Source organism: Salvelinus alpinus, chromosome 9 (genome assembly GCF_045679555.1).
Source record: "Salvelinus alpinus chromosome 9, SLU_Salpinus.1, whole genome shotgun sequence".
NCBI classification, from domain to species: Eukaryota; Metazoa; Chordata; class Actinopteri; order Salmoniformes; family Salmonidae; genus Salvelinus; species Salvelinus alpinus.
In genome coordinates, this window is record NC_092094.1 from 18,118,171 (window position 1) to 18,142,307 (window position 24,137).

Here is a 24,137-nt window from a genome sequence, read left to right on the forward strand (position 1 = left end):
ATCGATATAGTTCAAGATTTAGTAAAGGGGTACAACTACAGCTACCATAAGAGTATACGGATGAAGCCCTCCGAGGTCTCTTCTGAAAACTCTTTTCAAGTCTTTAAAAATCAGTATGGTTTGTTCCCCCTTCGCCGTAAGATTTTTTTTGAAATTTTAAATTCATAGAGGGGGAATTGGTACGTATATCAAAGTTGAGGGGTGTTTTCGACAAAATATATGAGCAAGGTTACAGCGATGAGGTGTTCACCGTTACCGAATGTCTACCGCGCATACCCCCTGTCTACAAGTTAAAAGATTATGACGGGGAGCTTATAGAGGGATATTTTTATGAGAAGGAACTACAGAAGGTACAGATGGGTATAGACAAAGTCTTTCACGTGGAGGAGATTCTAGATCAAAAGAGAGAAAAGGGTAAAAAATGGGTGCTGGTCCGCTGGAAAAACTGTCCCCAAAAGTTCAACAGTTGGGTATTAGAGCACGATGTGGTGGAGGCATCGGGGGTTAACTTAAACCCTCATGCATGATAAATACAACATCATTCGCGTGTACACTGGAGTGCATCATGGAACACAGCGGCTTCTAATGACCCTCCCCAGTAATGCGTCTGCACATATATATATCGTAATAACCAAAGTTCGAATTATACAACCAATTTTCCAAAGCCTATAGAGTTATCAGAGTCCTGGGAAGTAGGTCTCAGCGAGATTACATACCCCCATAGTTGGTATAATATCAAGGATAAGGACCGTGATTTTTATTGCAAAAGGATATCGGAATCTCCGAAACGTATTAAGCTTAAAAAAGGGTTCTATAGAACCGTCGACAGGATCGTCTCAGAGTTGAAAGAACTCCTAACCCTGAACAATATGGAAATACTCTTGATCTACAACCCTATACATAAACGTGTACAAATCTCAGGGGCTGCTAATAGGGGTATAAAGACCAGCGGTAATTTAGCCTACATGTTGGGGATGGGTCCCAATAAATGGACGTATGTGAAAGATATATTATTCCCATTCCCTGCGGATATACATGCAGGGTTTTACAACATATTTGTGTATACCGACATCATATCCTATCAAAGGTTAGGAGACAGTTGTGTGCCCCTCCTGAGGACAGTTCATATAGAGGAAAAGGATAGTGATATAGTCACTGTTAACTACGACAAGCCACACTACGTACCTGTAAGCAAGAAATATATTGAAAACATTCTGGTTGAGCTTAAAACGGATCAGAACGAAAACATCGAATTTACTTATGGTAAAACGATTGTAAAACTCCACTTTAGACCCACCAAAACCTCTCTACATATATAGTATATTATCAGTATCAGTATATATTTTTATTTTTTATAAACATAATACAAATAAATTAAAATGGTTATGGAACACAACCACCCTCTCGACCCTACCCGCTATGTCTCATACTATGTTGATCAAGTGAGTAATGGATTACCCAGCTATTATGGATCCCCGACCATGTACGGTTCTGGGATAGGCGGTATATTTCGTAACCTCTTTAGGATAGTTTTACCGTTTATGAAGAGAGTCCTCAGCATAGCCAAACCACATTTAAAATCAGCGGCTAAAAATATAGTAAGTGAGGTTGTAGCCAATGCTATGACCAGAAGGGCGTCATCAGATGCCGAGCATCAAGAAGGCTCGGGGCTTATGATGTTGTCTCGAAGACCAAAAAAGAGACCTCCGGGTATAAGGCACAGGCCTGCCCCTAAAAAGCGGAGGTTAACCGTTAAAAGAAACTCAGTAAGTCAAAGACGTGGTAAAACGGCAAAAAGAATACTCGGAAGTATTTTCTAAAAGAACAAGCAACATGGCTCTTTTACACCGCATGTCCTCTGAAGCTATAAAGACAGAGCTCGATCTTTTCACGGCCCCTTAACCCAATTTTCAATAGATGGTCCTGTTATGTGGAGATAGCCCCACTCTCTGCCATTACAGACAACGGTCCTATAGAATTTTTCATACCAGGCCACGGTGACAACTATCTGGACCTCAACAACACCTTGGTGCATTTATGTCTGAAAGTGACCAAAAGAGATGGGTCTAATATTGCAAACGATGCCAAAGTGAGTCTCATTAATTACCCCTTGGCCACCATCTTCTCCCAAGTGGACATGACTTTGGGTGAACGCCTAATCAGTTAAAGCAAAGTTTACTCAACTACTCCGAAGACACTCAAGACACAATTCAGTGCCGGGCTGTTTAGCAAGGATACTGCAGGAGTCTCTATGGAATCATTAGACCCGACCATCGGTGCAAACAAAGGACTGGAGGCACGCGCTCGCTACTGTGCCGAATCTAGAGAGTTTCATCTGCTAGGGCCTATACACTCTGACATTTTCTTTCAAGAGCGTTTACTCTTAAATTCGGTTGATTTAAGACTAATATTAACCAGGGCCAAGGATGAGTTTTGTCTGATGTCTGCCCAAGACGGTGACTTTAGTTTAAAAGTGTTGGGGGCAACGCTTTTTATTAAAAAAGTGTATCTCCGGCAGTTCGCCTGGGTCACTCACAGGCTTTGATGAAAGGAAATGCCCTTTACCCTCTCCAAAGAATTACCATGAAAACCTTTAGCATACCTGTGGGCAGTAGAATCTGCAGTCAAGAAAAAAAAAATCTAGGTCCTTTACCCCGCTACATGGTTATAGGTTTGGTTGATCACGCCTCTAATACGGGCAGCTTACATAAAAACCCATTTAATTTTCAATGCAGAGTATGTAGCTCTCTGTCAGGTCGGACGTCAGGTCCCTGCTAAGGCTTTCCAAACGCAATTTAATAACAACATATCTGTGCGAGAATTTTACAATCTGTTCCTGGCTTCCGGGAGGCATCTAAAAGATCTCTCGTTACCTATTGACAGAAATGATTTTGCAGAAGGTTACACATTGTATGCGTTCAATTTATCACCTGATGATGACACCTCAGGAAATCTGTCTGTGGTGTCCCAAGGTAACCTCAGGCTGGAAATGCGTTTCCGTACACCTTTAGCCTGTACAGTTAGCATGATTGTTTATGTATGCTCTGATTCAATTTTGGAAGTGACTGCCCGAAGACAGGTCTTAGTGGATTATTATTAAGGATCGTTGAGCAAAGACATGAATACCCAAGAGCTCGAAGGGCTCATGAGCCGATTGATTGGACATTTTTTTTGTGAAGTGTGGGCTTGTGATGAATTACCCATTGAGAAATGGCCGGAGCGGCCGGCCATGTTTATTGTAAATACCCATCCTAAACACATGCCGGGTGAACATTGGCTAGCTGTGACATTAGAAGACGAAGGAGGAAGAAAAATCGCAACTTTTTTTGATTCCTACGGCTTTCCCCCCGGATTTTCACATTTCCCCAAATCTATTAAAGAGTTTTTGACCAAAAATGGATCAAAGATCTACTACAGCATCAAACAAGTAGTGTAGTGGAAAGATAACCTTTCCACTACATGTGGTCAACACTGTGTATTCTACCTATGCCAAAGAGCCCAGGGAGTTTCTTTTGAAGATGTTATGTCTCTTTATAATGATGATTTAAGAAGTAATGATAACGTTGTAGCTTGTTTTGTTAGAAAATATCAAAAGTGTTCAAATATGTGTCCTTTAAGACCCTGTAATCAAGGCGTATGCTCACGTCAAATGTTTCAAGAATGCCAGAAATGTTAAATTGCTTAATTTTTCAAAAAAAAAAAAAAAAATGTAATCATAGTCATTCAAAAGTCATTCAAAAGTCTAACCACCCTGAGAGATCGGGATTAGGAAAAGGTCCGGAGACCTTCAGGGGGGTAAATTAGTTATCATCATCCCTTTCATAGGGGGGAGGGGTTGTTGGGACATATTTAGGGGTGCTGTAGCTTGTTGAAGGTTTTTGTTTTAAAGCTTGAATCTGTTGACGAAGCTTATAGTTTGGTACCCCCGAGAGGGGAATGTTGAGGATTGCCAGGGCCTTAAGAAACTGACGCCACCCGGGAGGTCTTCTGTCATCAGCAGCTTTGTGGGCTGCCGTGGTACTTTTAAGCAAGTCAAGCATATGTGAACCCTTGACAACAGCTCCCTGAAGGATAAACTCTCCTTTGTCATTCCAAGTAGCGGTCCCCTTTGAGTCTTTTATCTTGTTCATAATGTATCTAACATTTTTCCTGTTACGTGCCGGAACATGTGTCAACATGTCATGCATAACTTTATCTTCAACAGGCATTTGATCTTCAGCCGGTAAGATCGCAGGTACAGGCATTACAGGGGCTTGGCTCTCACTAGGCGCATCATCTTTTAAAGGGTCCGGTAGGGAAAGCGTTAAATGGTTGGTCTCTCTCTCACCTTGTTTTACCAAGGCCAAATACCTTTGCAAGAGGTTTGTGTATTTTTGGACCTTATCATAGGGGTTCAATCCTTTTCGGTTCAAAATATCCTTCATGGCCGTGTCCAAATCATTTTCCGCTGTTTGTCTGATATTTTCAGGACCCTGTATTTGTTTTTTAAGTCTATCCAACTCTTGTTGAGGCACCAAGTACATTTTATTTGTCCATCACCCTCTGTGTTCAACCCCCACGTCGGGCAGCAATAAGGCTAGTGATGAAGGGCACAGCTATAGTTAGCAAAGGCAGAAGAAAACCCCCAGACTGTTGTATGCTATGTCTTTTCTTTTGAAGACTGGCCCTTTTATTGGCAAAGAGTTTGATCACGGTCTTTTGTCTCTTTAATTTTTTTAATTGGGTCAGGGTGAGTGGAATGCGTCCTTTGAGAAGATTCAAAGTAATCTCACATAGGGATAATATGAGATCCAGTGGTGGGCCGTCAGGGCCTGCAAGGCCTTCTCTGCTGGCCTAAACATCATCAGAATATAATTTTTTTTTAAATATATTTTCCCACAAATATGTATTAAATTATTCCCCAGAGTAAGAGTTATACTCTTCATTTCATAGCTTTCCTCTTGGTTGCTGTCACGATCGTGTGGAGGAGAGACAGACCAAGGCGCAGCGGGATATGAATACATCTTCTTTTATTAGAACGACGAAGATGAAACACGAAACGAAACACTTATACAAACTATACAAAACAACAAACGACCGTGAAGCTATAAACGTAGTGCACACACACACATGCTACAAACGTTCAACATAGACAATTACCCACAAACACCTAAAGCCTATGGCTACCTTAAATATGGCTCCCAATCAGAGACAACAATAACCAGCTGTCTCTGATTGAGAACCAAACCAGGCAACCATAGACTTTCCTAAACACCTACACTCAACCATAGACATACCTAGACACATACACTCAACACAAACCCATACACTACAACCAACACCCCCTATACCATATAATCACCCAAAACACACACATACCCCATGTCACACCCTGACCTAACTAAAATAATAAAGAAAACAAATAATACTAAGGCCAGGGCGTGACAGTACCCCCCCCAAAAGGTGCGGACTCCGGCCGCAAAACCTGACATATAAAGGGAGGGTCCGGGGTGGGCCCTAATATGGCGGCGGCTCGGGTGCGGGACGTGGCCCCCACTCCAGCATTGTCAATATCCGCTTCGGTGTCTCTGGTAGATCCTGGCTGACTGGCGGATTCAGCCGATCCCGGCTGACTGGCGACTCTGGCTGCTCATGGCTGGCGGGCGACTCTGGCTGCCCATGGCTGGCGGGCGACTCTGGCTGCCCATGGCTGGCGGGCGACTCTGGCTGCCCATGGCTGGCGGGCGACTCTGGCTGCCCATGGCTGGCGGGCGACTCTGGCTGCCCATGGCTGGCGGGCGACTCTGGCTGCCCATGGCTGGCGGGCGACTCTGGCTGCCCATGGCTGGCGGGCGACTCTGGCTGCCCATGGCTGGCGGGCGACTCTGGACGCCCATGGCTGGCGGGCGACTCTGGACGCTCATGGCTGGCGGACGGCTCTGGACGCTCATGGCTGGCTGACGGCTCTGGACGCTCATGGCTGGCTGACGGCTCTGGACGCTCATGGCTGGCTGACGGCTCTGGACGCTCATGGCAGGCTGACGGCTCTGGACGCTCATGGCAGGCTGACGGCTCTGGACGCTCATGGCAGGCTGACGGCTCTGGACGCTCATGGCTCGCTGGCGGCTCTGGACGCTCATGGCTCGCTGGCGGCTCTGGCAGATCCTGTCTGGTTGGCGGTTCTGGCAGATCCTGTCTGGTTGGCGGCTCTGGCAGATCCTGTCTGGTTGGCGGCTCTGGCAGATCCTGTCTGGTTGGCGGCTCTGGCAGATCCTGTCTGACGAATGGCTCTAGCAGCTCCTGACTGACGAACGGCTCTGACGGCTCGGGACAGACGGGCGGCTCAGACGGCACTGGGCAGACGGATGGCTCAGACGGCACTGGGCAGACGGATGGCTCAGATGGCGCTGGGGAGACGGATGGCTCAGATGGCGCTGGGGAGACGGATGGCTCAGATGGCGCTGGGGAGACGGATGGCTCAGATGGCGCTGGGGAGACGGATGGCTCAGATCGGATGAGGCGCACTGTAGGCCTGGTGCGTGGTGCCGGAACTGGTGGTACCGGGCTGGAGACACGCATCTCAAGGCTAGTGCGGGGAGAAGGAACAGGTCACACTGGACCCTGGATACGCACATTAGGCCTAGTGCGTGGTGCCGGCACTGGTGGTACCGGGCTGGGGACACGCACTTCAAGGCTAGTGCGGGGAGCAGCAACAGGATGCACAGGACTCTGGAGACGCACAGGAGACTTGGTGCGTGGCGTAGGCACCGGTGGTAATGGGCGGGAGACACGCACCATTGGACGAGTGCGTGGAGGAGGAACAGGGCTCTGGAGACACACTGGAAGCCTGGTGCGTGGTGTAGGCACTGGTGGAACTGGACTGGGGCGGGGAGGTGGCGCCGGAAATACCGGACCGTGCAGGCGTACTGACTCCCTTGAGCACCGAGCCTGCCCAACTTTCCCTGGTTGAATGGTCCCCGTCGCCCGCCCAGTGCGGGGAGGTGGAATAACCCGCACCGGGCTATGTAGGCGAACCGGGGACACCATGCGTAAGGCTGGTGCCATGTAAGCCGGCCCGAGGAGACGCACTGGAGACCAGACGCGTTGAGCCGGCTTCATGGCACCTGGCTCAATGCCCAATCTAGCCCTACCAGTGCGGGGAGGTGGAATAACCCGCACCGGGCTATGAACACGTACAGGAGACACCGTGCGCTCTACTGCGTAACACGGTGTCCGCCCGTACTCCCGCTCTCCACGGTTAGCCTGGGAAGTGGGCGCAGGTCTCCTACCTGCCCTCGGCCCACTACCTCTAAGCCCCCCCCCCAAGAAATGTTTGGGTTGTACTTGCGGGCTTCCAGCCTTGCCTCCGTGCTGCCTCCTCATATCGCCTCCTCTCGGCTTTCGCTGCCTCCAGCTCTTCACGAGGGAGGCGATATTCTCCCGGTTGTGCCCAAGGTCCCTTTCCATCCAAAATCTCCTCCCATGTCCATGAATCCTTTGTTCCTTGCTCCTGTTGCCACTGATCACGCTGCTTGATCCTTGTTTGGTGGGTAATTCTGTCACGATCGTGTGGAGGAGAGACGGACCAAGGCGCAGCGGGATATGAATACATCTTCTTTTATTAGAACGACAAAGATGAAACACGAAACGAAACACTTATACAAACTATACAAAACAACAAACGACCGTGAAGCTATAAACGTAGTGCACACACACACATGCTACAAACGTTCAACGTAGACAATTACCCACAAACACCTAAAGCCTATGGCTACCTTAAATATGGCTCCCAATCAGAGACAACAATAACCAGCTGTCTCTGATTGAGAACCAAACCAGGCAACCATAGACTTTCCTAAACACCTACACTCAACCATAGACATACCTAGACACATACACTCAACACAAACCCATACACTACAACCAACACCCCCTATACCATATAATCACCCAAAACACACACATACCCCATGTCACACCCTGACCTAACTAAAATAATAAAGAAAACAAATAATACTAAGGCCAGGGCGTGACAGTTGCACTGCTTCCAGCCCCAGGTTGAGATTTGGAGGGCTGGTCTTTATGTTAGATCTTTTATCCAATCATATTCAGCCATCATGTGTTGCCAGGGGTCTAAAATCTGCCATCAGGCCTTCAGAATCAACAGTGCGGGCGCTTGTAGCTTAAAGTGAATGGAAATAAAAAATTTGTGTCAACCAATCAGCTTTAGAGTTGGCTATTGTACGCCTGCTGGCTGGCTCCAGTGTTACACAGGAGCCAGCTAGCAGGCGTAGTGCGTCCACGTCTTTTGATTGGATTACCAATATTGAGAGGCAGGTCCTATGGGCAGGTCTATGCAGATCTAGGAAACTGAATTTGATAAACGAATTAATTCGCGTTCTACTAAACTGTTTTTTCAACCCACAATGGCGGAAGGAGGAGAAGATATCGATTTGGTAGAGGATATAATTATAACGCCATTCTCAAGACGAACTTTTCAAGAAAAGTTAGACATTGTAAGGAGAGGTCGCCCGACGCCACAAAGCCTGTCACAGGCGGGAACGGGGTTCGTTCGCTCGCCACTTTCAAAGTTTCAACTACGAGCGCTGTCAATGGCTCACAGGCTCCGAGAAGCACTGAAAACTGTACTGCTGGGAATGCCTATTATTTGCAAGTGATCGATTTGGTGTTTGGAGCCACACTGGCTTTGCAAACTTGAGTTGTCTGTTAAACACTGTTTACCCAAAAATGTCAATTTGTCAATTTCAAGGTGACGCAACGCCTGGTTATACTGCGTTTCTGTCTAAATGTATAGTGTCTAGAGCCATGGCATAATGATGGTAATAAGAGGTGGATTAATTCGGGTGGGACTGTGTAGTACCTCACTGAAGGCCTAGGCCCCAGGCCCACGGCACGCCACTGATGAGATCTGAAGAACAGTGACCCAAGATGGCCTTCCATTCTTTAGCGGTAGCCCCAACTAGGCTTCTCAAGAGGAGCAGGTTTCTTTTTAAACACAGAGACATAGCGGTTACTTTTTAGGAATGTAAGCAGCTGGCCACTCCCACGGGAACAGGCTGGTTTGGAGCCTCAGGTGTTCTGGAGTATTTGCTTTTAAATCCACGATTAAATATGAAAATGGCGCTTTGGTAGCGTCCTCATAACGCTCCATGAAGTAGGACTTCCTTCCCGAGTACATCTGCTGAGCTAGAGTGTTAATTTGTAGTTTGTCTCTAGGGTTTTTGAACAAAAGCATGTAATTGGCGTTCAAACTAATGGTACGGCTATTTTTACCTTGGTGAAACACATTCTGCACCAAGTAAAGCACGGACAGGTTTCTATGATGAGTATATTGGGTAAAAGCTCATGCAATTTCAGGATGTTCGCTACCTGCAAATAGCATATCGTCCAAAACCCACAGATTGTTTTTATGAGGAGTAAAAGTTCATCATCAGACAGGGATTCAGGTATTCCTTCAAAAAACTAGATTTTTATTTTCTTCAACAGTTCATCATACAAAGGTTGATAACATGAATAACACCACACAATATTGTCATGCTTCTGAGATAACACATGTTCAGAATTCTCTAAAATACTTTTTACAAAACAAGTTTTACCGCTATTGGAGGGGCCTGCGATTTAAGGCCGAAAATGGTAGTTGCAACCGGGGGTCAAAACCTTCTACAGCAGCCATTATATCATAAGCTTTAAGACACACTGGGGCTTGTAACATAAGTCAGTAGCCAAAGGGCAATGTGGTCCCGTCAGGTAAAAGCAGTCTCTTGTCATAGACTACCCTGAATCTTTTAGTAAGTGGGGCATTCCTTAGATGGAAGCCCTTTTTACCCCTAACAATTTTTTTGTAGGAGCTCAAAATCTCCAAGTCACTATTCCGGTCGTTTATGAACCCCTCGACCAAGCGTGTGATTGATTCCAAGTTTACATGCGGGGCATTTTCATCGTTTTGAGTCACGCCTTTGGCTTTCAACACCACGTGATTGTCTTTAGTCCTGAAAGCATAGCTTTTGGGACCACAGGAGGACCATTCTGTGATATGTTCACTGTCTTCGAGTTCACTCGTTAAACCACCCAGATAGTTGCTAAGTGGGGGCTTCCAATCACCCTGTTTGCTTACATAGACCACAGAGTCTGTGTCGTGGTAAAGAACCCACCTCTGAAGCTGCTCCACAGTTCCAGTCGGCAAAAGGCCGTGGTAAATGCTGCAAGAAACACATTTACATTACCCGGGGGTAGAACCCACTTCTTGTTACATCTCCATTGCACCAGGGCAATGTCTTGACTCAAGAATGAAAAATGTGAAATTTCGTATTTGTCCGAAAAAACAAATTCCCCAAATTCTTCGGGGTCTTTAATGATCGACGTTGTTAGCATGTTGCTTCTCTGGGAAAGCTTCCCCCAAAGAGAGTTTAAGTACAATTTCAACACATTTCTTTTGGTTTTGTATGCCTTCTCTGTCGTGATGGTCTTGAATGTACTTGTCTTTACTCTCTTGATCTGTGACCGATGCAGGATAGCCTGAAGCCATTTGCTTGCATCTCAAGAAGGTCTTGATGTACTCTTTAAAAATAGTGATTTCCTGGAAAAGTTCCACACTTCAAAGATTTTGTCCACACGATACCCCATCTCTAGAGCCTTAGAGAATTCAACTGTGACCCATACACCTGTCAGGGCTCTTTCTTGATCTGAGTGATCACAAGGCTTTTCCTGGTTGTCGTTTTCACTGCAGGTGCGACAAAGGGGAAAGAAACGTTTTCCTTGAGGTCCCTTGTAAGGCAACACTGGTATAAACAAACCCCTAGGAGGGTAGACAGTTGCTTTGATCAGACCAAAATAGTTTTGGAGTAAGTCAAAGTCGCGGTGAATAATTTCAGGATGCCCCATAGGATACCATGAGGAACTCATTACATGAGGATAAAGGGATGTAAAATATACATATCCCATTGTCTCGTCGGGATGCGCTACATACCGCAATGTATGTATGGATACGGACTCCATACAAGGCCTGTCGTGGTTCCAAGGGTTCTGGTGTGTCAAAGCTGGAAAGGAAGGCTCGAACATGTGGATCAGACTTTTTGAGTGCGGTCCACTCATGCTCCCACATCACATTCACTTTCAACCCGTAAGTAGCCTGTAAAGATTCCAATTTGTCTTGGAACTCTTGGTACATTTCCCCAAAAGTCTTTTGGATTAGGACACACATGGCCTGGGGCAGAAAGAAAGATTTACAACCGTGGAAGAAACAACCGTTGTACTCAAACACGGTCTCAACACCTTCAATCTGTGTGTATCCATCTACACGATAAGGCCCAAACGCCTTCTCACCCCTATTCAAACCATGTTGAATAAAAATGTCTTTATCCTGGGCCAAGTACTCCAACCATTGAATGGACCCACTAGAGTATGACTTGAATTGGCTTCGGTAGTTGTCAGACGAGGGGATAGCTATAGATGCTGTAGGTAGAAAGTGTGTACGATAGGTTTTCATGCATGCCGATGCAATAGGTGTACAACTCCAGGGGTCAATGCAGGCATCTTTGATTACCTCTTCTCAGAATCTGAGGCATCCGTCACGAAGTATAACCACGTCATTGTCACAGTATGATTCCATCTCTTTATGGAAATCAAAGGTGCTATGTCTTACTGTCTCATACTACGTCATGAATCTCTCTCGCTCTTTGGGAGACATTTGATCACACCTGTACATTTCGGGGCTGGGATAAGATCCGATATAATGTAGATTCTCCTCAGATGTGAAGAAATGGGGAAACCAACCTTTCACAGAGTTTTCAAAACCCAAGGCCTCAGGCATTTGAGCCAATCTCATGGGTAAGAAACCTAAACTGTCAATGTATCTCTAGTTGAAGGCGGGGTCTACAAAACACAAGATTTTACTACCTTGAGCTATGACACTGGGTGCAACGCCTTGCTGTATCAAGGGGTTCAAAAGAAGCTAGGAGTCATAGGCTCTAGAATTGTGCGCTATAAACGTGAAGTTTCTGTTCTGGGGTTTTCTAAAATGTTTTAGAAAGAGCAGTGCACAATTGGGTCCCTCTGCCGACCACTTTTCACCCTTGAAAGTCAGGGTAGATACAAAACTAGGCAAATGAACCCCTGAATGCTGCTTAGTCTCAAAATCATAAAAAACGTATTTCTCTGAATGTTCATCTTCAGCCAAGGGCTGAATATAGCACTCGTGTGGCACTTCTTGAACCACTTCTGCGTCTGCTTTTCAAAGGCCCTTTACAGATTGGGCAATGTATGATTCCACACACATGAGGTTTAGGGTTGTCTATTTTAAGGATATAATTGCAATGGCATTTTGGACATTTCTTGTTAATGTCACAACTGCTTACAGATTTACAGGCCTTGGGGTGTCATGTTTCAATTTTGTGTTTTTCGTAGCAGTAGGACAAACGATATGTGCGTTGACAATCCGCACAGGGTGTTAGGTTTACGGGCTGCATCGGACATGTTTCATCCAGACATACTGAACAGTTATAATGACAAGAGTGCACCCCCTTTCGGGTGTAGCATGTATAACAGGCTGGACACACATATGGTGCGCCTAAAAATGCTGTGATGTTGGTAATAGCATAATAATGGTCGTTTTGCACACAAAAGTACAGAATCTGAGGATGAGGTTGTGGGGTTTTTTGGAATTTCAAGAGAGCTGCATTAGCTCTACTGTGGTACAAAATCACAATCTTGATGTTCAGAAAGTTTTCAAATTTGACTATGTCAGAGAAAGCCACCGCATCCTGTATACTTAGACCCACGGCCGTTTGGAGCTCTCTAGCCTTGTGTAACGCCGCTAGATCCGTACATCCAGGGTTGAGTAAATGTGCTAGGCCTATTGCAAAGCATAGCTTATTACCAGGATTGTGAACATTTATGAGATATGCCCTTTTATTGCTTATGATTTCTGATTGCATGAGACTATCTAGCTTCCTTCTCTGACCCCCACCACCCTGGGGTTGACGTATTATTTGCACTACAAGCTCGAGGGTCCTATCGGCTATGATGGATAAATTTGATTGAACAAGTCGTTCCAGCAGGGCTATAAATTGTTCAAGATCTGCGGCACCATTAGGTAAAACCAGAGATACAGTATTTTGCATGCTATCTCCACAAATTTCCAACTGTAAGACATCACGAGGTTCGCCATAAGCTATTGCCCTGTCTAACAGTTCATCCAGAGTATCATCACATAAAACACCGCATAGTCAAGATTCTGATTCAGCCATGTGAAATTGAAAAACTGTCGAATCTCTTTATTGCTGATATTATTTCGGTACACAACCCGGACACTTCTATCAAGACCATCTCCCTCCTGATTTATTAGACAATTTTCCAATTCCTCAAAAACATCGTATTGCGTTTCAGACTCTTCGGACATGGGAGTTAATGGTGGGGTCTGTGTGGGGTCCTGTGTAGAAGATCTTATGCTCTCATTCATCTGGTTAATTAACGATATGAGGGTGTCAGGGATCTGGGATAACGGGTTTTCATCGGTCGTCCCGGACTCATTCATATGATTAATTAAAGCTTGGAGTTCGGCAGGAATCTGAGATAACAGGGTTTCAACTGTTTGAATTATGTCTGTTGGCTCATCCATTTGGGAAATTAATGATGTGTGTTCTTGTGGTATTCTGGAAGGATCCATGTTACATATAGGTTTTTAGCGCCTGTATTTGTGTTTTTTAATCGGATTGTTGTTTAACTTCTTATGGCTGGGGGCAGTATTGAGTAGCTTGGATGAATAAGGTGCCCAGAGTAAACTGCCTGCTACTCAGTCTCAGAAGCTAAGATATGCATATTATTAGTAGATTTGGATAGAAAACACTCTGAAGTTTCTAAAACTGTTTGAATGATGTCTGTGAGTATAACAGAACTCATATGGCAGGCAAAAACCTGAGAAAAAATCCAACCAGGAAGTGGGAAATCTGAGGTTTGTAGGTTTGCCTATCCAATATACAGTGTCATATTGCACTTCCTAAGGCTTCCACTAGATGTCAACAGTCTTTAGAACCTTGTTTGATGCTTCTACTGTGAAGGAGGGGGGAATGGGAGCTGTTTGAGTCAGGGCTCTGGCAGAGTGCCACAAGCTTACTCAGGCGTGCCCCGTGCGAGTTAGCTGCGTTCCATCGCATTTCTACAGACAAAGGAATTCTCCGGTTGAAACATTATTGAAGATTTATGTTAAAAACATCCTAAAGATTGATTATATACATCGTTTGACATGTTTCTATGAACTGTAACGTAACTGGTTGACTTTTGTCTGGCTGCGCGTCATCAATTTGGATTTGGAACTAAACGCGTGAACAAAAAGGAGGTATTTGGACATAAATTATGGACGTTATCGAACAAAACAAACATTTATTGTGGAACTGGGATTCCTGGGAGTGCATTCTGATGAAGATCATCAAAGGTAAGTGAATATTTATAATGCTATTTATGACTTCTGTTGACACCACAACATGGCGGGTATCGGTATGGCTTGGTTTTGTTTCTGAGCGCTGTACTCAGATTATTGCATGGTGTGCTTTTTCGGTAAAGCTTTTTTGAAATCTGACACAGCGGTTGCATTAAGGAGAAGTTTATCTAAAGTTCCATACATAACACTTGTATTTTCATCAACATTTATGATGTCCTCGATGCTTTTATCATTGGGTTCGTGACAAGAGGCGCATAGCACCCCGAGAATTGGCCTATTGGCCTAGGAGACATAATTTTCTGTTTAATGTTCTGGGTTTATTTTTAAAGTCTTGTTTAGTGTTCTGGGGCCGCATGTGTTGTTCTGGGTCTTACTTATAATGCGTCTTCCCCCAACACAATACTCCCAGAACATTCCTGCTTCATAGACAACAGCGCTAAGGGCAATAAAATAGGGGGGGTGGGGCCATCCTCTTTGAAATGTTCAAACACATCCCCCCCAGTTCAACGAGGTCCCTACACATCAATCATCATGACAACTTCAAAGGAATAAATGCAATATATGCATAAATTAACACACACTCGTAACACGTGACAACAGGAGCAGGATGGACTTATATGGGCATAACCACGTGATAACTTCACGCCAGGATGTCCTGACCGGATGCCCATATTTGGGCATGCACACGTCATCCGGACATAGGGTCATAAATCAAGCGTTCTACACGTGCCGTCTACTGTATTCTCTCTAAGGGGCCTAGCCCGAACCAGCCCCGACCATTATTCCTCCTCCACCAAACTTTACAGTTGGCACTATGCATTCGGGCAGGTAGTGTTCTCCTGGCATCCGCCAAACCCAGATATGTCCGTTGGACTGCCAGATGGTGAAGCGTGATTCATCACTCCAGAGAACGCGTTTCCACTGCTCAAGAGTCCAATAGCGGCGAGCTTTACACCACTCCAGCCGACGCTTGGCATTGTGCATGGTAATCTTAGGCTTGTGTGCAGTTGCTCGGCCATGGAAGAACAGTTCTTGTGCTGACGTTGCTTCCAGAGGCAGTTTGGAACTTGGTAGTGAGTGTTGCAACCGAGGACAGAACATTTTTATGTTTTATTATTTTTATTTTATTTCACCTTTATTTAACCAGGTAGGCCAGTTGAGAACAAGTTCTCATTTACAACTGCGACCTGGCCAAGGTAAAGCAAATCAGTGTGACAAAAACAACAACACAGAGTTACACATGGGATAAACAAACGTACAGTCAAAAACACAATAGAAAAATATATGTACAGTGTGTGCAAATGTAGTAAGGTTAGGGTGGTAAGGCAATAAATAGGCCATAGTGGCGAAATAATTACAATTATAATTAATTATACAATTAATTATAATTATTTAGCATTAACACTGGAATGATACATGTGCAGATGATGATGTGCAAGTAGAGATACTGGGGTGCAAAAGAGCAACAAAAATAAATAACAATATGGGGATGAGATAGTTGGGTGTGCTATTTACAGATGGGCTGTGTACAGGTACAGTGATCAGTAAGCTGCTCTGAGAGCTGATGCTTAAAGTTAGTGAGGGAGATATAAGTCTCCAGCTTCAGGGATTTTTGCAATTCGTTCCAGTCATTGGCAGCAGAGAACTGGAAGGAAAGGCGGCCAAAGCAGATGTTGGCTTTGGGGATGACCAGTGAAATATACCTGCTACGGTTGGGTGTTGCTATGGAGACCAGTGAGCTAAGGCGGGGCTTTACCTAGCAAAGGCTTATAGATGATCTGGAGCAAGTGGGTTTAGCGCCGAATATGAAGCGAGGACCAGCCAACGAGAGCATACAGGTCGCAGTGCTGGGTAGTAAATGGGGCTTTGGTGACAAAACAGATGGCACTGTGATAGACTACATCCAATTTGCTGAGTAGAGTGTTGGTGTCACGCCCTGGCCATAGAGAGGTTTTTATTCTCTATTTTGGTTAGACCAGGGTGTGACACGGGTGGGCATTCTAGTTTCTTTATTTCTATGTTTTCTATTTCTTTGTGTTTGGCCGGGTGTGGTTCTCAATCAGAGGCAGCTGTCTATCGTTGTCTTTGATTGAGAACCATTCTTAGGTAGCCCTTTTTTCCACTTTTCTTGGTGGGAAGTTGACTTTGTTTAGGGCACATAGCCTTTGAGCTTCACGGTTTGTTTTTGTAGTTTTTATTGTTTTTGTTCGGCGTCATTTTGATTAAATAAAGAAAATGTACGCTCACCACGCTGCACCTTGGTCCTCTCCTTTCAACGGCCATGACAGAACTTCCTACCAACAAAGGACCAAGCAGCGTGGCCAGGAGAGGCAGCCCAGTCGGGGTGAACTTGGAGGGGAGCGACGGTAGTGAAGCAGAGACAGTGAAGGAGTTGATGGGGAGATTGGAGGAGAGAGCTATGAGAGAGCTGCTGTGTTGGTGCATGAGGCAGGACATTCGCCCTACGGAGCGTGTCCTCTGTTCGATGTCACCTGGTTTAGCTCTCCATACTCGTCCTGAGGTGCGTGCTAGCCGTCTGGTGAAGACTGTGCCAGCCCCACGCACTAAGCCTCCTGTGCGCCTCCCCAGCCCTGCACGTCTTGTGCCAGCTTGGCGCTCCAGACCTCCAGTGCGCCTCCACAGCCCGGTGAGTCCTGCGCCGGCTCTACGCACGGTTTCCCCAGTTCGCCAGGAGAACCCAGTGCGGCCTGTTCCAGCTCCACGCACGTGCCGGGCTAAAGTGGCCATGCAGCCAAGAGGAGCGGTGCAAGTGCTAAGCACCAGAGCTCCAGTGCTCCCCTACAGCCCGGTTCGACCTGTGCCTGCGCTCTGGAGGTGCCGGGCTAGAGTGGGCATTCAGCCTGGAAGAGTGGTGCCAAGGCTACGCACCAGATCTCCAGTTCTCCCCCACAGCCCGGTTCATCCTGTGCCTCCTCCACGGACCAAGCCTCCAGTAGGTCTCCCCAGCCTGGTGAGTCCGGTGCCTGCTCCACGGGGCCAGTCCGGAGTCTAGCGACGGTCTCCAGTCCGGAGCCTCCAGCGACGGTCTCCAGTCCGGAGCCTCCAGCGACGGTCTCCAGTCCGGAGCCTCCAGCGACGGTCTCCAGTCCGGAGCCTCCAGCGACGATGCCCAGTCCGGAGCCTCCAGCGACGATCCCCGGTCCGTGGCCCCCAGCGACGGCCTCCGGTCCGTGGCCCCCAGCGACGGCCCCCGGTCCGTGGCCCCCAGCGACGGCCTCCGGTCCGGGGCCCGCAACGAGGGTGCCCAGTACGGGGTCGGCGGCGAGGGTCCCCGCACCAGAGGCCCCACCGTAAAGGAAGCCCACCCGGACCCTCCCCTTTAGAGTTAGGTTTTGCGGCCTGAGTCCGCACCTTTGGGGGGGGGGGGGATTACTGTCACACCCTGGCCATAGAGAGGTTTTTATTCTCTATTTTGGTTAGGCCAGGGTGTGACTAGGGTGGGCATTCTAGTGTCTTTATTTCTATGTTTTCTATTTCTTTGTGTTTGGCTGGGTGTGGTTCTCAATCAGAGGCAGCTGTCTATTGTTGTCTCTGATTGAGAACTATACTTAGGTAGCCCTTTTTTCCACTTGTCTTGGTGGGAAGTTGACTTTGTTTAGGGCACATAGCCTTTGAGCTTCACGGTTTGTTTTTGTAGTGTTTATTGTTTTTGTTCGGCGTCATTTTGATTAAATAAAGAAAATGTACGCTCACCACGCTGCACCTTGGTCCTCTCCTTTCAACGGCCGTGACAGTTGGAGGCTATTTTGTAAATGACATCGCCAAAGGCAAGGATCGGTAGGATAGTCAGTTTTATGAGGGTATGTTTGGCAGCATGAGTGAAGGAGGCTTTGTTGCGAAATAGGAAGCCGATTCCAGATTTAATTTTGGATTGGAGATGCTTAATGTTATTCTGGAAGGAGAGTTTACAGTCTAACCAGACACCTAGGTATTTGTAGTTGTCCACATATTCTAAGTCAGAACTGTCCAGTGTAGTGATGCTAGGCAGGCAGGCAGGTGAGGGCAGCACCTTTTACTAGCATTTAAGAGCAGTTGTAGGCCATGGAAGGAGTGTTGTATGGCATTGAAGCTTGTTTGGAGGTTTGTTAACACAGTGTCCGAGGAAGTGCCAGATGTAGTATACAGAATGGTGTCGTCTGCGTAGAGTTGAATCCGAGAATCACCAGCAGCAAGAGCGATATCATTGATATATACATAGAAAAGAGTAGGTCAGCGAATTTAACTCTGTGGCACCCCCATAGAGACTTCCAGAGGTCCGGAAAACAGGCCCTCCGATGTGACACACTGAACTCTGTCTGAGAAGTAGTTGGTGAACCAGGCGAGGCAGTCATTTGAGAAACCACGGCTGTTGAGTCTGCCGATAAGAATGCAGTGATTGACAGAGTTGAAGGCCTTGGCCAGGTCGATGAATATGGCTGCACAGTACTGTCTTTTATTGATGGTGGTTATGATATCGTTTAGGACCTTGAGGGTGGCTGAGGTGCACCCATGACCAGCTCGGAAACCAGATTGCATAGTGGAGAAGGTACGGTGGGATTCGAAATGGTCGGTGATCTGTTTGTTAACTTGGCTTTCAAAGACTTTAGAAAGGCAGGGCAGGATATAGATCTTCAACAGTTTTGGTCTCGAGTGTCTCCCCCTTTGAATAGGGGGATGACCGCTTGGGCAAGTTGCTGCGGGGGGTGCAGAGCTTTTGGCCGGGTAGGGGTAGCCAGGTGGAAAGCATGGCCAGCCGTAGAAAAATGCTTATTGAAATTCTCGATTATAGTAGATTTGTCAGTGGTGACAGTGTTTCCTAGCCTCACGGCAGCTGGGAGGAGGTGCTCTTATTCTCCATGGACTTTACAGTGTCCCAAAACCTTTTTGAAATTAGTGCTACAGGATGCAAATTTCTGTTGAAAAAAGCTAGCCTTAGCTTTCCTAACTGACTGTGTAACTGATTGGTTCCTGACTTCCCTGAAAAGTTGCATATAGCGGGGGCTATTTGATGCTAATGCAGTACGGCACAGGATGTTTTTGTGCTGGTCAAGGGCAGTCAGGTCTGGAGTGACCTAAGGGCTATATCTGTTCTTAGTTCTACATTTTTTGAATGGGGCATGCTTATTTAAGATGGTGAGGAAAGCACTTTAAAAGAACAACCAGGCATCCTCTACTGACGGGATGAGGTCAATATCCTTCCTGGATACCCGGGCCAGTGCTACGCGCTTCAGCACTCGGCGGTCCGAGGTTTTGTGTGTCAGGAAAGGGGATAGATACTGAATGCATTCAACTGAAATGTGTCTTGCGCATTTAACCAAACCCCTCTGAATAAGAGAGGTGAGGGGCTGCCTTAAACAACGTCATCGGGGAGCAGTTGTTGTTGGGGGTTAACTGCCTTGTTCAAGGGTAGAATGGCAGATTTTTACACCTTGCTGGATCTGGGATTCGAACCAACAACCTTGCGGTTACTGGTCCAACGCTCTTAACCGCTAGGCTAGCTGTAGATGGGTGAGGAGAAATGTATTTTTTCATCCATTTAGAGTTGTGGAATATGTCAAGCGGTATGAATATTTTCTGAAGGTACTGTACACATTCTTCAAGGTCATTGTTTTGTTTTGAAAGAAGCATGAATGCATGAAATAACTACATCAAAAAGAGAAACACTTGTATTACATGATGGAGTCTTTGATCAAATTTACCGCAGACTTTTGTCACCCAAGTGCTAACCGAATCAATGCAATTGTTCCCTGCTTTCAACCTATTCTTTTAAGCTGAGGAAAAACACTTACGGGGGATGTAACACACTCTTCTGTTCTGATCCACTTAGCCTGAAAGGATCAAACAGATATCAGAGGGCTTTTAGATACCTCTCCTTTAATTTAGCATTTTAGTAGGGAGAAATCAAAGCCTTGTTTACTTTATTGATTGTTCTTTCAACCATTCAAAGCTAAAGCAAATCCCCTTTTCTGTCTCTCTTGACCAGCTGTACATGCTAAGAGTATAGTGGCCATTCTTCACCTGTTGGTGGCGCTGTCTCAACACTTCAGAGCACCAATCAGACTTCCTGACCACGTGTCCATCCAAGTAGTGGTTCTTATTTGGCTTGAAATATAGTACACATGGATGATATTTGAAATAACCTAAGTATCTGAAGTTGTATGCATATTAGTTACATGTGAAAATAACTTTGCTATACATGCTTATAAATGTGATGAATAATAATGAAATACTCCCACTCTTTAGATACAATTATAGGCCCCTTTAATGCAAGGCAGATTCTCCTGTTTCATTTGGCATTTTGTCTGTCTTTTTTCTCAGAAAAGGAAAGGAATTCTTCAGTCCCGCCAGATTCAGGAGGAGATCACAGGCAATACAGGGTATGTCAGCTCTCAGCTCGGCTCTCAGCTCGCCTCTTTCCTCATTGATAGAACTCGCACTCCTCATTCAGTCTGTTATGTCAGAGATAGAGAGAGGTTTACCTTAGTACACCTTAGTAGTACCTTAGTACGCCACATGATATCATTGCCCCTCCCAAAAACACTATGCCACCTTATTTCCAATATTTAGTACTTATACATTTTCCTCTCTCAAATGCAATCCCTCCTGCAGCCTTTATGAAAGGCTATTTTCTGAAATAACTGCATTCTATTATAGGTGTTCAAGCACAATTGTTTCGCCAGCATCTATGAACACAGTAGACCATTGTATGGACAGGGATGTGTGGTTCCTTGCCAGTGTAGCACAGGCCCAGCTGAGGTTTGGAGCGGTCCGGCAGGCCCAGAGCAGCTGGGGAGATAAGTGGGCGCGCAGTGCTCTCATATTATAGTCATGGTCACAGGGTTGTTATCATACGACCTGGACTGCTGCCCAGCCCTGCCACTGTCATTAGAGATTACACCATGAAGAGAAGGAGCGCTGTGCCTGTGTATGTGTGTGTGTGTCCAAGCCATAGCCTCCTTTGTGTGATAGCTGTTGGGATGTTGCAGCAGCCCCTTGACCCAACATGCCTGGCTCCTCTGACAATACCACAATGGAGACATCCATTTTGTTAAATGTTCACCAAAGTTAACCTATTATGTACTCCATCAACATTACTGTATTCACCACCAACATTCCTGTTTATCTGGTTGACATAAACGTATCAATAGGACTTGTAGAATAGAAGTGTGCTGTTATATAAATGTCATTCAGTTCTTTGTGAGCTGTCCTTGCAGACCAAATGTAGGTTTAGAACTTGTTTTCTTCTCGTTTCCCTCATGGCTTTATCTCGGAGACATGGTAGGTGCTCACTGTTTATTCTCTACTGAGTCACTGTGAACAATGGACATTTTTGGTCTTCAAGGCACAGTTTTCAGTACTTGTCATTGACTACCGTGACATTTTTTGCATCGTTTCTGTGAGTAATGGTATGACTGTTCTCTCCGTCCATTAAGAGCGAGATGCTTTTGACACCCTGTTTGACCATGCTCCAGACAAGCTCAATGTGGTGAAAAAGGTACTGTGTGTTATTTGTTAATACTGTAGCAGTGTTTTATTGTACTGTTGCTATTGTTTTGGCTCTACTCCAGCACATGATACAATGACTGAGGTTAAAGCGCATTCGGTCAGCTTTGATTGTAGGGTATTTTCATCCATATCTGATGAACAGTTATGAAATTACAGCACATTTTGTACATAGTCCCCCCATTTTAGGGAACCAAAAGTATTTGGACAAATTCACTTACAGTTTTGTGTGTATTAAAGTAGTCAAAAGTGTTGTATTTGGTCCCATATTCTTAACTTGTGACTACAAACTTGTTTTAATGCATTTTCAGTTTGTTTTGATTGAGTTTTAGATTATTTAGTGTCCAAAATAAATTAATGGTAAAAAATTCAAATGACACAATACATTATTTACCATTAATTTCTATTGGGCACAAAATAATCTGAAACACAACCAAAACAAACTGCAAATGCATCCAACAAGTTTGTAGAGTCACACATTAAGAATATAGGAACAAATACAAAATGTTTGAATAATTTAAATGTCCAATGCAGACGTTTTTTTCTCTCAATATCAAATCATTTCTGGGTAACATTTAAGTTCCTTACTGTAATTGTTTTCAATTAAAATAGTTACAAATATATAAAAAATAGCTTCTTAGCAAAGAGCAGTTTCTCAAGCAATAATTTTGCTTGGACTGTCTGCAAGTGGTCTGAGTGGGGATGGGGGAATTGAAAATGTTCTGTTATAGGCAGAGAGGTTTGGAACTCTCTTATTGGTCTATTAACTAATTTACCGCATGGTGATGTCACCATGGAAGACCAAATCTTCATCCCAACAAAACAGGCTGAAATGTCTGTCTTTTCAAACAGCTCTTACACTAAATGGGCATTATCATAATTTTCAAAATGTCACAGTATTATTCCAACCTAGTCTGGAAATATATATACAACAAAGGAAAATTACATTTGTGACTGTACTGGGCCTTTAATACACATATAACTGAATTTGTCCAAATACTTTTGGTTCCCTATAATTGGGGGACTATGTACAAAAAGTGCTCTAATTTCCCAATTGAATATACCCTCAATTTAAAGCTGACAGTCTGCACTTTAAGATCGCAGTCTTGTACTATTTTCAAATCCAAAGTGCTGGAGAACAGAGCCATAACATAAACACATGTCACTGTCCAAATACTTCAGGATCTCACTGTAAATGGCTGCTGTTTCCACAGACTCTCATCACCTTTGTGAACAAACACTTGAACAAGCTCAATCTGGAGGTGGCTGAACTGGACACACAGGTACAGTATATGAACTAGAATTATCTAACGAGAATCATACCTCAACTTGTATATTGATAAGAAGAACCATGTTTTAGTTTTTTTCACATGTAGTTTGCTGACGGTGTTTACCTGGTTCTGCTGTTGGGACTGCTGGAGGGCTACTTTGTTCCGCTCTATAATTTCTTCCTGACACCTGAGAACTTTGAGCAAAAGGTATGTTGACATTTACTCTCCATTTTGCTAAATTGTATATGTTCTATGTGTGGTGCACTTTAATGACAGTGAACACACTAGTTTCATACATTTCCAGCAAATTATGATTTTATGGCACTAATTGTTGAAAAATCCATTGGAATAAAACATAATTCAATCATTTGCATCATTGTTAAATTCAAGAGTTATAATCCTTCAAAATGATTTGGTGATATTAGTATTTATCATGTAGATTATTCCTTACTGCCCGACAGACAATGTGCAACCCAAAGCCTCTTGACAGCTATTCTTAGCAGGCTTTCTAAAGGGACTCCCTGTCAAACCTGAGCCTGGGTCCTCTCCTGCAGGCTGTGCTGTGCCAAGCAGAGTGGGCACCCACCCGCAGGCAGCATCTGTAATCTGCTCCTGCACAGGAAATCAATAAGTGGCCAAGAGATTAGCACTAATGCAGAGAGAGGGAGGGGAGCAGGGACAAGGGGTCCTTTCAGAGACAGGCACTATAAAGGAGTGCCCTCTACGCTCCTGAAGGAATCCTCCAATGGTTGATCTTGCTTGATTTCTACACCGCCCTCTCTCTCTCCTGCTCTCCCTATCCCACTCACTCTCTCTCTAGCTCTGTCTCAAGATCTCTCTCTCTCTCTCTCTCTCTCTCTCTCTCTCTCGCTCTCACTCTCACTCTCTCAAGCTTTGGCTGCTAATTACCCTCCATATTTCCTAAATCT

The 24,137-nt window shown here is 45.2% G+C and overlaps 1 protein-coding gene across 1 annotated transcript in view; it reads left to right on the top strand.

Moving 5' to 3' along the window:
- The window catches only part of parvaa (parvin, alpha a), a 64,232-nt gene that overhangs the window by 38,759 nt on the left and 1,336 nt on the right, over positions 1-24,137 (top strand). The window contains exons 5-9 of the mRNA XM_071416265.1: positions 20,418-20,529; positions 20,749-20,831; positions 21,868-21,929; positions 23,152-23,220; positions 23,314-23,415. Of these exons, the coding sequence (XP_071272366.1) occupies positions 20,418-20,529; positions 20,749-20,831; positions 21,868-21,929; positions 23,152-23,220; positions 23,314-23,415 (428 nt within the window). The remainder of the gene's footprint in view (positions 1-20,417; positions 20,530-20,748; positions 20,832-21,867; positions 21,930-23,151; positions 23,221-23,313; positions 23,416-24,137) is intronic.